Here is a 16,143-nt window from a genome sequence, read left to right as displayed (position 1 = left end):
CACATGAAAAAGTAGTCATTAAACCAAGAATACCAAACAAGCAAATCTGAATCTCCCACAATGAAATATTATCATTGTACTCCCTGTCTTTCTTCATGGCTGATGATGACTGGAAACACTCTTTCAGTCCATATCACTATCATGGGGGGAATACACTGATTAAAAGCAATAAAACGCTCTACTAGCATAATGTGATGTATGTGTCTGCGGGTTTGTGTGTGCACACACACACACAAAGATGAGTCGGTCTGCATCAGTGCTTATCATAATTAGAGATGAAAAAGAAGAGCATACAATGAGATTTCCAGCACAGAAGATACTGCACTTCAATGAAACTAGAAAAAAAAAAAAACAGCCGACAGTGACACTACTGATTGCAGAGCTCACCCTCCCTCTAGTGGATTAAAGATGTCCTGTGTCAATGAAGACAACTTCAGTGACAGTTTTCATTAAAGTCAGACACATAAAAGAGAAATGGAACGGAATAAACGGCTTGTATGGTTTGTAATGTTTTTCAGCACAAAGATGTTTTATGCCTAAATAAACAAACTCTCTTCGTTCTTATGTTTACATGTGGTGGACTCTGCCACAGATTTCTGGGGACCTTGTTTTCCTCTGAGAATAGCTTGTTTATTCAGATATGGGAAAAAAAAAAACTGGATCATTACCTCATTAATGTTGTAAATATTAAAATCAGAATGTGTATTTCTTCTCCAAGATTACATAGTGCCCCTTTAAAAAGAGACAAAGGCAAAAACGGAGCGAGCATCATGTCTGAAGCAACTTCAGATTAATTCCAGTGTTGCTCTGTGTCTGCTGCATAAAAGCAACTATTTGCTAAAACGCCATATCAACTTGATGATGATAATAGGTCAAGTGGCCAAAATAATCAATCAACATTAATATATGTTTAAATTAACTAAAACTTTCTTGTCTTTTCTTTTGTCTTTTCTGTACTGTGTGTACTCTCTAAAAAAAATAAAAAATACAGCATCCTGGTTTTCATAACTCTGCCACATGTGTCGCATTTTAGCTACAGTGAACCATTGTGCTCCGAGATTAGAAAATAATACTCATGATTGCTTTATCGATTACCATTATAAGTGTCTCGGCCTTGTTTGTGTGAAATTGTTTTTTCTCACTTTAAACCATAGCATTAACCCTGATCCTGAAAGGCAGTTACTATAATGATAACACTATTTAGTTGGTGTGTCCAGCACAAACTCTGTCCACGGAATTATAGTCTTAATACGTGTTATATGTCAGAGTGAACATTATGCAGGAAAGAGATGTGGTAAAGGTGCGCTACACATGCTCAGTGAGCCACACAGAAGCTCTTTGTTTCTGGCTTTGATGATTTTCCATCAGATCAACTTCCTCTAGTTTAAAATTACATAGAGTCACATACATTCATGATGCATGTACGGACTCATATATGTAATTGACCTGACTGCTACCAGATGTGCAGTCGACACATGTTTGTGACACAGACATTTATTTCTACTGTTGAGGCCAGTTACTGAGCAGTAACACTGCAGCAGGTTCTGTGTCTCAGTCAGCTTTGAAGAATATCGTCAGCTGACACATGTAATGCGTTCAGAGTCTGGACTCCTGTCCTCATGGCTCCTCAGTGTTTCGAGTAAAGATCAACATCACACCGACATGTGAAACTTGCAATCACACCAACACCACCAATTTTCTGTTTCCAGGAAATGTTGATAAGTGGGCTGGGTGGAATCCCCCCTACAGCAGGTGAGGTCAGCAGGTCACCACAGAGCCTTTTCCTCTGATACTCACTGATCAATACGATGTGCATTTTAACTATAAAACAGCCTTGCTGCATGTTAATGTGGTTTTTAGCAGTTTATAACTCATCTAGCTTGATGCTGTCTGGTGCTCTCAGACTCAGGACTGTAACTGTCAAGACTGAAGTTTAGATTTTCCTGCTCGGATGTGAACTAACACACACTGACAGCACAGGTTGCACTTGGTCATGACCACATGGTGTTTTTTTGTTGTTGTTGTAGCTTAATCATAGTCAAGCATGGCATCCCTTTGTAGGAGGACCAGCTGGGCACAATCTGTGAAATAGACCACCATGTCATTTGTTGTCTGAAATCGTGTCCTTAATCACTGTCAGATGTGCAGCTGTATATCAGCACAGGTAAATGATTTGCCTGGTGGGGTGCAGGCGGGTGACGCAGACAGAGAGAAAATGCCAAGTTGTGCGAGATGCAAAATGAAACTCATCTTGTTTCTGTGTCGCATGGAGCACTTTCAACCTGCAACATCTGATTATTTTGGCCATTTGGGGCAGCAGAGCAAACTCAAAACAAAAAAAAAATTTAAGTTGATGTTGCAAACTTGTCAGTCCACTGTTTATTGTCTCTCCCAGCTCCTGGGGAAGACGTCTGACTCTTTAAGTGTCACGGTTTGGGTGTTTTGTTATTCATTGGGTGTATTCGTTAGTCATTTCCTGTTTTATTTAGTAGTTTCATCCTCATTTGTCTCATTTCACTCTCCACCTCCTCCCTTTGTCTGTCTGTGATTTATTAGTTAATCACCCCCTGTGTATTTAAGTCTGAGTTTTCCCCATCACTCTGCATTGGTTCATCTATCTGTCTCCCTTGTTTCCAGCATGTTTCACCTGCTGCTGTATGCTCCATTGTGTTCACCAACTAGTCGCTTATGTTGCAAGTGTCCAGTAGGTTTTTAGTGCTCTGAATCAAGGCTAAACATTGTGCTAATGTTTACCATGATAGCTCAATAAAGCTGGCTGCAGATTTAGGTGATAAGTCTCTGTAGTTTTATTACAAGTTACAGCTTTCATATTGCCTCACTGTTTGCACATTGACATTTTATAGACTACATTGTTGTTACGAAAATACTGATTAAAGCCGCTCACTCAGCATCAGCAGAGTCCACGAGACAGACACAACAGAGAGGGTCAAATGTTTTTTAGACAGCAGCCATCAGTCTTTGTGCTATGTCAAACTAATTGGCTTCTGGCGTTAGTCACATTTAATACAAATAAGACAGAGGTATCGATCTTCTCATATACCTCTGCACAAGAAATAAAATGAAATGTCAAACTTTGCTTTTCGTTTTTGTCAGATTAGATCAGCACTTTAAATTTCCATTTACCAGCATTTTGAGTTAACAAAGACACGTCATTCTAAAACACAAACAGTAGCACAGGATATGTAACTTTGCTGTTTTCTTAGAGACTATAAATCCAGCAGACAGTTTTTCCAAAGAAAACTGTCTATGTTGGGATCCATCAACATTATGTCTGTAGAGATATTTTGCTGTTAAATGTATGTTTTTTTCGGCGATTGCCAATTGATCACAAATAAATAAAATATTTAATCAAAATACACAATCAACAAATTGTGAAAACGCCTAATACATGATGAAAACCACAAGCATGCGTTCACGCTCAGCGTGTGAACATTTCCCCAATCAGATGGAGTCCTAGATACACGAGCCACGCATTCACACTATTTTTGCCGATCATGTGAATCCCCAACAAGCCGTCAGCTACCGTCAGATTAATCTGTGTAAATTAGGTGGCGACGGTGAGGTCGGCTGACATGATCTCTCAGGAAATACATGCAGAAGACCTAATATGGGCACTTCAGTATCTGTTTATTTATCTATCCTCAGCAGATACCACTTCATACATGAATCATATATATATATATATATATATATATATATATATATATATATATATATATATATATTATGTCTGTTAAACAGCAATAATTCACCTTCTTTTGTTCAGTCTCAACCTCTACTCTGTCCCCGAGTCTAGTTTTCTTTTTTCCTTCAGTCGCTCATCTCACTGTCAATAACTTTCTCCCTGCCACCCATTTCCAGTGAGACTCCACCAGAGACGCAATGTTTCCGTCTTTATTACTTTTGTTCCCTCCTCGCCGCCTCGCCCTTCCTCCGCCTCTCTTCCCGCCATGTAATAAGGTATTTAGTCATTAGATGGATTCCCAGGGAGTGATATGCGCCCAGACAGACATGAGAGACCTTTTCTCTTTTCCTTCATCTGTCCTCCCTCCCTCCCTTCTGCTTCTCTAATAGGTTACTTAGTCATATGAGGTTTTCCAGGAGGGGTGCTGATTTAGAGACTGAGCTGATGCTCTGCTTTAATGGCTCCTGTGTCAACCACATCCATCACCATCTATTACACACACACACACACACAACCACACACAATATTCTCATGCACCAGAGGCACCAAACCAATGCACTGAATGATGGCCAAACAATATTTCCAAATGCATCCTGGGATTTCTTTCAGTGTGCTTTACCTGCTTTGGGAAAATGATTGTAGCTGCAAACCATTGACTTCAAAGTGAGGCTCTTGATTTAGAGGATGCTTACAGTTAATGGGTTAATCATGGTCATAACAGATGCTTTCTAATTGATGGATAATTATCTCTTCGTCCTGAGATAACCAGTTAATGGTTGTTGTGCATGTCCCTCCACTCATGATGGCGAAGGACAAAAGAGATCCATTCCTCATATTTGAAGTCAAGATGCAAGCCGACATGCTAACCACTGAATCCCCTAATTAAACCAAAATGAACTTAAAAGTGCATTGTTATAAGGTGACTATGAGATAATTCAATTGGAAAACAGGCAACATCTTGAGCTAATCACAAAATCAAGCTGATGTTCAGATATTAAGACATTTATTAAAGGTTTGTGACCAGGCGTCTGTATATTTGTGTGAAAACACCACGTGGATTGATGAAGGAAATAACCAGGACCGGGATAAAACCAAAATGATTCAGCTGACACACGGACACAAATAAAAATGCAATTAAATATGAAGGAACACACTGCAACACACCTTTGCTGTGAACTATCGGGAGCTCTTGCTTTCTGTATGTACATGTAGTTGATAAGAGTTGATTTAAGTAGTACACATACTTCAAAACTGCTCTACGTTCCAGGACAACACCTGAGTTCGTACAGCGCTGCAAGTTTGTCAAAGACCTACAGTAAGGATTTGACTAGTAAAGGGATATCAAGGGAAACATTTTTTTATTCAACACACAGTAAAACAATTGTCATCCAGTCAGTTTTTATTTCGATATGAGGTTCTCCTCTAGCTGTGATCATGGGGGCTGTTGATCTTCCTAAGGTACGGGAAACTGCACAACAATATGTAGATAAGCAATTCTTCTTCTTTGTATTGTGTTTTCCTTCATATCCGATGATTTTTTTCATTTTCATCTCTCCTTCTCCATCCTTCATAATCCTCAATCCATCACTCTTCACTGAACCTCCTTGTCTCCATTCTATTTTTATTTTCCTACGTCGTCGTCCCCCCATAGTTCATCTTTCTGTTGGTGAATTTCAGTGAAAGTGACAGCGAGCCCACCCATATACCCACTCTTTCAGATCTCACACACACACACACACACACACACACACACACACACACAGCAGAGCACACAGCCATACACACAACAAAGACGACTAAAGATAGACACATATAGCACTGCATGCGCGCCCTCATATACATTCATGCACACAAATTAACAAGCTGCGACACAAGCACACACACACACACACACACACACACACACACACACACACACACACTGCACGTCCTCCACCCACAGGCCCCACAGTGCCTTCAGCCCTACTCTCCCCATTGCTCACTCTTGCAGACGACATTGATCAGAGAAAAACCTCCATTTCATTCACATAATTCCCCTTCGCTGCAGCTCTGACTGGTGATGATGGGCAAAGCAAAGACCCAAGACCCACACACACACACACACACACACACACACACACACACACACACACCCAAAGAAACTCAAGGGGGATACTGGAAACGCTAATCCCATCCAAAAAACAATTTAATCAGGTGTGCTCTGAGAGCCCTGCAATTTCCTCACACCACTTCATTTTCCACTTAATGGGAAAACACAAATACAAACACAAGCTTGCGGAAGTTTCAAGTAAATCCCCTCTGCAGCGGCGGGCAGTCATGGTTCACCGTGTTAAAGCTTGTATTGATCTCATCCCCAAAGTAGGTGAGGGAACAGCAATGAATGTGAACTAAGAAGAAAAGGTTGATTTGGCTTGGAATCAGTTAGACCCGGAGAAACAGAAAGGTTTCGGTGGAAGTGAAGAGCAACAAAAGGTTTGGAAAGGTACACGTAATGATCTACAAGACTTCTCTTGTAGATCATTAAGATACCTTTCCAAACCCTTTACAAAAGGGGCACAATCCAGGCTGTGACTGGAAATGAGACTTAATGACCGTGGAAGCGCATGTGACGGAGGTTGGGAGCGAGAAAAGGAAACGGGAGGTGAAAAGTGTTGGCAGATTGTGAGTGGATTCATGGAAGACGGTTAATGACGAGCAATGGACGGAGCGGTGAGGTGTGAGGAGACAGGAGACAGACAGTCTTCTTTGAGTCATATTTGACTTTTATCAACTCTTGAGTGCCCTACTCAAGTCGCAATCGGGACAGATGAGATGAGACACAGAGCACATTGACAAAATTTCACCTGAATAGAGTAAAGAGTGAAGATGAAGCGCGATAACATGAAAGAACAGAGAGATTTCTGACTCTGCTGGACAGTTTTGTTTTTTGCTTTTTTTCTGCTGTGTTTGCACAAGTGTTGACACTAACAGCATAAACCACCATCGGAAAGGATGAGTGGACAATATGTGGCCTTTTATTTATATCTGCATGCTCCTGCACATTTAAGTAACTGGGACAAATCGTGAATTCACTCCACCTGAGAGGGGCAGATTAGCCACCATCTATTTTGAGCTGGAATCAGCAGCGGATGCAGAGAGCTGCCGACAGGACCGGCCGTCCACTCCACACAGCGCGTCTGTGATTTGTCAAGCCTCTTAGTCTGGACTGCTGTGTCAACAGTCTCTTCTGTTGATACCGGGACTATTTATTCATATCTTTCACTGCGCTGTGTCTGCGCTGCACTTTCATTCTACTCTCTAATCGGTCTCATTCTAGTTAAGCTTATTTTACTGTTTAATGTGATAATAACGTCTTCTTATCTTTTGTCAAGCTCTTTAGTCTGCATAAATGTTTCATGGTGCTACAGTATGATATGAGCATGATCTAGGAGCTCCTAGGCAACATAAATTCCCCGAAGACGGCAGTGTTTTTGGTAAAGCAAACCACTGCCTTACAGATTATGAACTGCTCTAGAGAGCTGATGATAAAACGGGCGTAGGTTTAGTTTCAACACTGGGGGCACACATGTTAAGCAAAGGGTCCTCAAACTCTTTATTTCATGTGTACTGGTGATTATTTATGTGCCAAATTATCACTATTTTTACTGTTATTGTTTACATCAATTGGCAGTTGAAATATTTATTCATGTGAAGGAAAACACAAGTTTAAGGTTCCAGGTGACAATCTGAAATTTAGTGGAATAAGAAGCAGTAAGGCTCTCTGTCCAGCAGTTCAGTCCAGGCTCTGTTTTTATTAGGTGGGGACAAATGCCAAACTAAAATTATCATTAAATATGCCACCACATTTTATACACCAAAAATGTGTGCATTAAATTTTAACTGAAAGGCTGCCACATTACCAAATGCCTGAACTTTATAAAAGAGTTGCAGAAAAGAGTCAGAGTGTCGGTGAACTGGCTTTGTCATTTTTAACCATATCTACGTAAATCTTTGCATGTTAGCCACCATAAGCTATGGTTTGTAATAGACCAAATATGCCTGTTGGCAAAACCCATGAGTGTCCAAAGTTAGAGCATGCTCTCACTCCAACTTATCAAACAAGGCAGCTTGGTTGGTGGCCTTATGCTTCAAACTATGACGCTCCAACTACCCCTCTGGCATCTGTTAAAGGGCCCCAGGACAAGTTATTGATAATAGAGGATCTAAACAACATTCAGATTTTCAAAATAAAGCCTGCTGACAAACAGTTCACATCATGACTTTGTGGCTCTCATAAAATGTTGTGGTTCGGTTAGGTTTAGGCAGAAAAAAACTACTTGCTTAGGTTTAGGTGAAGATCACACTTCAGGTTGAAATATCTAACCCTGAGATTCCACCAGATACGTGTCCACTGCGTTACGGCTCCAATCCAGTTTTGCTCCACCGTCCACCAGAGTGTTTTATTTTGAAAAGTAAACGGATGTTATATTGTTGTTTCGGTGTGTGACCTCCTGTCAGCTCTGTGCTCAATTCAGTTGAACTGCTGCGTAGTGCTCCGGCATTCACCAGATATAGAAGTCCTGCGTATCTGTTCCGGAGGGCTTCAGACTGCTGGAGCTGTGCCGGAGCAAATACACAGCGCACCGGACCTGGTGGAAATTAACACATAGAAAAAAGTGAAACCTATCAGCTTCACTGGCGTGGCGGAGACGTAATGCAGCGGACACACTTCTGGTGGAATCTAGGGGCAAGTTTTGCAACTTACACCAACGTAAGTTACTCTTCATACTGCAGTAGCTTCAAGGACTGATGCTAGAGTGGCACCTGCGGTGTTATACTTACAAGCGTAGGGCCACTGACCATCTGCTGTATTTGACGCATCGGGACTGAGAACAGGCTTGGATAGAACAAGGATGCGTTTTTTCTCATTGATTCAACTTTTAAATTGCAGTCTCAATTTTAAAGTCTGTCTGCTCGAACAGAACAAACTTATCGGCAGGAATAATCAAAGTACGTCACACTTTTTCAAGCGCTGCTAGGAGATCTCCGCTGGAGTCAGGACTTGATCAACGCCTTCGTCTCTTGCTCGATGTCTTAAGATGTTTAATGTCTGCTATTACCACACGCACAGGGCTTCCTCCGGGGAAACAGACTCATAAATCAAATAACATCTCTCTGCCTCCCACTGCTTCTCCCTCTGCCACTGCATAAAGTATAGGGACCACATTTCCTCAGGGGCACATTGGCTTACACATATTACACACTCACCATGTACTGTACACGCACGAGAACATCAATGAATGCCCACCGGCGCACACACATGCTAGAAAATTCATGCATGCATGACGACATTTAGCCACCGGCTCACACATAGTTCAGAACACTCGCATTTCACATATTATCCACATGCACATGCTCTTCTCCCTCTCTTAACAATACTGACATAACAAAAAAAAATGATAGAAGTGTTCTCGTTTTCACTTCTACGTGTGGGTATCTGTTGCTCGCCCTGAGTTTCCTCCTCCAGTGTTTTGAGTTGGATTGATGAAAATATTAAGAAACACTGCTCCTATCCACCCACACACACATGCAGAAACCTAACTTCATGCCCCCGCTCACCATCCCCCTGCAATCAGACGCACACAATATCGTGTCACAAACCGCCAGAGATTGTAGCACCATAGTCAGACGCTGCAGCACCATTGCAGCATTACTCGAAAGACAATTAGCGTGCCACCAGGCTTCAAGCGGCTGTCTCACAACAGGTTCACAAACAAATAAATGTATATATATATATATATATACAAACACACTAACACACACACACACACACACACACACACACACACACACACACACACACGAACACACACACACACACAGCAATATTTTCCTCAAGTTTAGGAAAATACAGAAAGACAAGAACCATGTAAAAAGAGGCACACTTCACTTGACTATGTTTGCATGGAGATCACACAGTGACACACATATAACCTGCAACTCACACAGGCTGCCTGCTCCAGCTGAGGAGTTCTCACACCAATCAGCAAACACACATGCACACACACACACACACACACACACACACACACACACACACACACACTCTTCAGTAATTTTTCTTTCAGTTAGCTGTTGTCAGCATTCAACAGCAGCAATATCTCTGCTGCGCTCCTGCTCCACAGGGAACAAGTGTGAATGCCTTACCTCGACTCCCCTGCAGATCCTTTACAAGCTGGGGTGAACATCTTGCAGCCAGTGGATGGTGCAGCATTAGCAGTGGACTGGCTGCCAGAGCAGGAGTGTATGTGTGTGAGAGAGGGAAGCAACAGAGAGAGAGAGAAAGAGAGAGAGGGAAGGAAGGGGGAGAGGGAGTGCATACAGGGGGAGGGTACAGCGATAAAGCGCAGTGTAGGGCAGAATTATGAGATGAGAGAAAACGTGTATCTGTGCGTGTGTGTGTGTGTGTGTAAGCATTGGGAGATGGCGTTGCCATGGAGAGGGCTACGCCTAAACTCCTTCAAAGCATTTTAAGACCGAGCGAGTAAAAGAGGGAAAAAGTCAGGCTGTAAAAAAAGAAAAGAACAGGATATTTCTGCAGAAATTCGGCGTCAAAGGCAGAAAAGGCTGAATAAAGGATCAAAGGAGATAGAAGGGGAAATTAATAAGGGAAAAGGAGGTGGAAGGGGTGAGGGCACTGAAAAGCTAGAAGACCGTGACCCCCGGGGAGCAAGATGAGCACTTGACTCATCATTAGTACAGACAGCAGAACCATACTGGCCCTGACATAGGTCAGATACAGATACATAGTCCAAGACCTACGCAACACGCGAGACAAAGCAGATGCTGCACATCTGAATAATTTTCACAGAACTGAAGGGACAGTCGAGAGGCCTACACACAAACAGAATGTCCCTCCCTTGTCTTTCCTATCCACTTGAATCACTTTGAAAGAAGTTCATGTAATTGTTCAAGGATTAAATGTTCATTTTGCCGACGAAAGTCTGCCTTCGTGAATAAGGCAGAAAATGTAATGGGTGAGGTAAGGTATTAAAGTTTAATTCAGCTTATGTTTAGTCACAGTCCCTCTGTCAGTCTCTCTCTCTGAAGTTTAGAAGCAACAAGCGGCCAAAAGAAACCCAATATTATATCAAGTGAACTGTGGATTTCTCTGGGTTTGAACAATGCTGGAAACACTTATGGAAACGTAAATACCAAATTGATTAAAAAAAAATTTAAAAAACAATGGTCTCGTTGTTTTGAGATTTTCAGACATTTGCTAGCAGTCTGTTCGCTGATGGTCCCACTTGCTGTTATTAGCCATTTCTAATCATCAGAGGAATCACAGGAGTGTTTCATAAACACTTACAAGTTTCTCGTAGTCACTTTAACGCAGACATCACACATTATATAATTAATACATTCAAATATGTGTTTTAAATGTGGCCTATTTAAACCACAACTCATCATATGAATTCCATGATTATAAAGCTGAGATTGCAGCCTTGAAAAACTTCAGAGCTAGGTGGTTTCCTTCAGTTTTTTTTTTTTTTAATATATATATATTATATATATATATATTAAAAAATATAATATATATATAACAGAATATGTCATTTTTTCAATTACAGTTAACCACTAAGGTATATAAGAAAATGTTGTTCTAGATTGAGCTGATGCTAATGTTAGCTGTTAGCTAGCTATCACTTGGTATAGCGTTCTTGCCTTAGCAGTCTAGTTAACTGTTTCTCTGTGACAACAGTGTTACATTCAATGTCAGCAAAGAACAGGAACATCTGTAAGCTCTGTAAGTGTAAGAATTGTGCATTAAATGTCTAAAAACAACTCGACCCGTATAACATATTTTGTTGAGTTGTACCCCTACATGGGATCATCCCTATGTTCCCCGGGTCCTATGTTCCCCACTTTGTACGTGACCGGGAAACATAGGACCCTCTTTTAGAAAAATGTTCCCCACTGTTGCCGGTCGATGAACAAACCGGGTAATGGGTTAGGGGGTTAGGGTTAGGGTTTGGGTTTGGGGAACATAGGACCCGGGGAACATAGATACGCTCCACTTTTACAATATCCCAAATTTCACGACATTTAGAATGGGGACTCTGAAAACAAGCCTACATTTAACAGGAATCAAACTTTAAATCATAACCCCATCTGAGAACATCTATGCCTGAGTCATGGCTGACAGATTTAGTGAATTTAGATTCAGTGCGTTCACCACCACACTTTGTGTGAGTTTGACCATGGGACCACGTGTGTTTCTTTGTGTTGCACACAGTGTTCATTCACCCCAAACAGCCAGATTCCTTTACTGTTGTATGCTAGCGAGCAACGGCATGAGATGTACGTGTCCGTGTGTTTAAATTCAGATCAACTCTCACAAGATTACTTACTCCAGTTCCTTCTCTTTTCTCTTTCTCCTCTCATCCCGGTAATGTTACAATCATGTTGTAAAGTACGTTTACCCTCCAGCTACAGCTGGCAGCCAACATACGAGAACACAAACACCTCAGCAGAGCGCTGCTGCAATCAGGTTGATAAACAGGAGTTAAAATAATCCACTTTTTAATCCCAAAAGTTAGAAAGTAATCTCTGCGTTTTCGCAGTCAGTAAATGGCTTCAGATCAGTGACTCGGGCCGTTTATTCTTCCAGAAGGTATAGCTCTGCAGAAATGACATACTGTGCATTTTGAATAGCCAAATTAACATTTGTTTTTTTCTTTTTTACATTTTTATTTGGTACATTGACAAGTGAAACCAGACACAAATTGTGTGTAGCTCCTTTTAGACCAGCTGAATTGGCAGGAATAGTGTCAGTATTGTAGTGCCAGCTCTGGTGACTGTTTGCAGCCGGTTTGTTGATACTTATGGGAGATAGTAGACTGGGAGATATCGTTGCTGTAAGAAATTCTCAATATCTCAGACTTAGACCTTCATGTGCATGATGTCCAGAGATGAACAAACCTGAGCCAGATAGAAACCAGAGAGTTTTTGGGTTTTTGGCTTCGTTTTGTAGATACTGCAAACTTAACAGGCTGTTTTTCAAAGACAGTATAGATATCTATTACATAACAATCTTTATAACAGACAAAAAAAGGTTAGATTCTGGTCGATTTTCCACCTGAAAAATATGTAGTTTGTGTGTTTAGGCTTTGGCAGTATGACTGTTAGAATGAACAAATGAATGTATGAATGAATGAATGAATGAATGAATGAATGAATGAATGAACCCTGCTCTCAGCCCCCGTGAGTGTCAAAGGTTTTCAGTAAAGGTCACTCATTTTGATATTTGACACACATTTTCAGCTCACAGAGAAACAGGCGTTCACACACACACACACACACACACACACACACTTGCACAATAACCAACAAACACCATGGGATCATAGCTGTCGGTTATTCAATAAAGTAGATCCCCCATTGAAGTACAAAGGCTATCAGATCAATCACGCCCACACCTGACCGCACACATATGCAGCATTTGATTGATGTGCGGCTCGGAGGCCATAGAGCTCCACTGATGGCCTCAAAAGAAAAAAAAAAAAAACGAAAGAAACATCAGCCACTCTAAACTATTTGTTATTGATCTGGTTTCCTGCCTGTGGCTCTGACAACACATATGGACACATAACGGATCTACGGAGAAAGGAGCAGATGGAGGGAAGGCAAGAAGGCAGGTTTAATTAGATTTTTCTCCCCTAATGGATAGACCCAAGCAGACACAACTGAGCCCACAGGTGCATGCTCATGCAAAGCCACTGTCTCTGAGTCTCAGCCCCCCCCCCCCCCACACACACACACGTGGGCACACCCACAGATCAGAGCGCCCGTCTTTGATTTGTTGTGTTTGCTTTGAGGATGCGTCCTCTTTTCCTCTAATCTCCAGGCAGTTTAGTACTCAGGGATCCTTTGTCAGTTCTAATTGGTCCTGCTCATTGGGGTTGCCTTGGAAACCAGTATAGAAAGTGTTGGTTGGAGGTCTGCCAAGGGTTCGGATAAGATTGGCTGTAATGGCCTACTGTAACCGACACTGTACCAGTGATGCAAATAGAGAGCGCTGACGCTAAGACTACAGAAGTGTTGTGCTGTTTATAGCCTTCTGTTTCATTTCAGAGTCAGCAAGATGCCGCCCTCGGTACATTTCCAATACAGTTCTAGAGAATTGAAGGCCCGTCCTGCATTGCCTCAAAATGTTTTGAACAGCGCAAAGGAACCCTGACTTTGTGGTCCAGATGAGAAACTGCATGATCTTAATTGGAGGAGCCCGAGTTGCCGCTGGTTTGTGACAGCAGGTATCACTGTTGCATGTTTTCTGCCATAGTAACAATTCCCCCACAGGCCTAAATCTGTCTCTGTGAGCTTCACTAACAAGCTGCGTGTCTGAGCCTCTGTCAGAGTGTAAGCTGATGGCACATGGTTTATGCTTGACATAAGTAATTAAACTCAACCCTCTCTGCAAACCAACCAGCTCTGGAGCCTTTTCAACAGGCAGTTTCCTTTATTTTGTGACACTCAATTTTTCATTCTTATGTATTTGTTTAAATCTGTATCAACCCTGACTTGACTGTGTTAAAGGGTTACTAAAGTAAAAGCCACACCTGCAGTTTTTAAAGAACGCCTTATTTTACATTTAATTCCTGTCTCCAAGCCCAAGCAGAGGTGACATCACAATGACATAATGTGTCAAGGTGTACTCTTTATAGAAGGAAAATGTGTGTTATTTTGGGGTTTTAATCATTATCTTAGATTGATTAAATGTATTTAACCCAATTCTGTTTTTGATCACATTTTTATTTTTATTTTTAGTTTCTGCTGTGCTTTTCACACTGCAGATTCTCAGCCTAGGGCTTTCCTTTGTGGGCTAACAGCCTCCTATAGCCTGGGGCAAAGCACAGCATGAAAGACATTTTTGTTTACCATTATGTTGAGCACCTGTCTACATCATAGGCAGAAATCCTCCAAGGGGGTTTGGACCCTGCTCTCTCCTGAGAATGTTCTCTGTTTATTGTGCCCCCCAGCAGTGAAATGAAATATCCGCCCTTCACAAAAAGAAGAGACACATCTCTTTGTCACAGCTGACACTGAACTGTTTGTCACATATTGATACCCCTCATGAGAGTAGCATATAAAAGTAGCATATATTTTGGCTTTTTGATAACAGTTAGAGAGATGCTGAGATCTTGACAGTATCCTGATACAAAGACTGGCCTGTCGTCACAGCGTCACTGCCCACTTCAGACTCTGCGGTTCTGACCTTGTGTTGGCGAGAACAGACCCCAGCAGACCGTCTCCTCCAGGCTGCACAGGCTGTGATACCGCAGAGGGATGACTGTCTGCTCCTCTGATGACGGACACTCGATGAAGGCAAAACAAAGCATAGCATCGCTTGTAAATTTAAACAGAGATTATACTGTTGTTCTACAAGAATTACAGAACAAGTGTGTTAAGAGATGTGAATGTTTATAGTCACTGTCTGCAGGATCACTGTATTATTTTTTGTGTGTCTAGGAAATGTGCCTATTGGTTAAATGTAGACCATTAAATGTTGAATCATTTCAAAATGTGCTTTTGATGCTTGGTCCCTCCCTTTTTTGTTCAGATATTGATTTTAGATTAGTCCCATTAGCTTTTCGGTGCTTCAGGTCAGTATTAGTGAGTGGCATGTGGATATATACGCACTGCAGTAGACTGTTTTTTGTATGACTTTCTCCGGGCTCAGCATTTAGAATAATTAACTTTGACTCAATCTTTTGTGTTAACATATGATTATGAAGTAAACGTTGGTTGCACACTGTAATGGCTGTAGAATTATGACCCGAGACACGGTGATTGCTTTCCAAAAAAGCCTCGGTTTACCCGTGCAAATCTTTCAGGAAAACAAAGGCTGAGTGTCGGTCCAATTACCTGGCACCATTTTAATCTCCTTTCATGTCTCCATTGTTGGGTAAATGATTGAATAAACTCACCTTTTCTCCTGTGCTGTTGGAAAATGGTGCTCTGAGGCAAACAGAAAACCAACTAACTAATGTAATCTCAACTATTCAAATTTTAATTAATAAATCTATAACATTATTTTCAAGCCTATGCATAAATTAATACTATAAAAATATTGCTATTTTTTCATACTCTGATGTTTGAAGGAGGGAGCCCATACACGCTCATTATATATGTTTTTATATTCCATTGATTTTTATAAAACAAGATTTCCCAAGAGATGTATCCTCTGTTGTTATTTCTTTCACTGAGATGAACATTCTGTGATTCTTCCAATGCCTGAGCTGCGCTGATACTTTCCACAGTTTCTGTGGCAGAGCTCTGCGTGTAAATTATGTATCACAGAGGGAAACATTATATTGTATCTGGTCACTGAAAGACAGAGGTTAGGGACATGACTGAATGCCTCTACGGGCTGTGAATCTTGAGGAGTCTTCCAGATC

General features: G+C 41.4%; 1 protein-coding gene and 1 long non-coding RNA gene across 11 annotated transcripts in view; one reads left to right on the top strand and one right to left on the bottom strand.

Moving 5' to 3' along the window:
- The window catches only part of LOC119005036 (rap1 GTPase-activating protein 2-like), a 93,708-nt gene extending 83,678 nt beyond the window's left edge, over window positions 1-10,030 (bottom strand). For 3 of the 9 annotated variants that reach the window (XM_037072455.1, XM_037072445.1, XM_037072471.1), the window contains exon 1: window positions 9,893-10,026. In XM_037072455.1, coding sequence (XP_036928350.1) covers window positions 9,893-9,933 — 41 coding nt within the window. In that variant the 5' untranslated portion in view covers window positions 9,934-10,026. Of the gene's footprint in view, window positions 1-9,892 lie in introns of all 9 variants that reach the window. The other 6 variants (XM_037072464.1, XM_037072479.1, XM_037072584.1 and 3 more) reach the window with 4 other exon arrangements.
- LOC119005104 lies at window positions 8,276-15,909 on the top strand. Of its 2 annotated transcripts, none has more exons than XR_005070384.1 (3): window positions 8,276-8,456; window positions 13,820-13,998; window positions 14,927-15,909. It is a non-coding gene; the product is annotated as an uncharacterized LOC119005104 (long non-coding RNA). The 2 variants fall into 2 exon arrangements; XR_005070381.1 differs by having other exon boundaries at window positions 14,868-15,909.
- The last annotated feature ends 234 nt before the right edge of the window (window positions 15,910-16,143 follow it).

This window comes from Acanthopagrus latus, chromosome 2 (assembly GCF_904848185.1).
Source record: "Acanthopagrus latus isolate v.2019 chromosome 2, fAcaLat1.1, whole genome shotgun sequence".
NCBI lineage: Eukaryota > Metazoa > Chordata > Actinopteri > Spariformes > Sparidae > Acanthopagrus > Acanthopagrus latus.
Note: the sequence above shows the minus strand (reverse complement) of the source record. Positions and strands in the feature narration are given on the sequence as shown.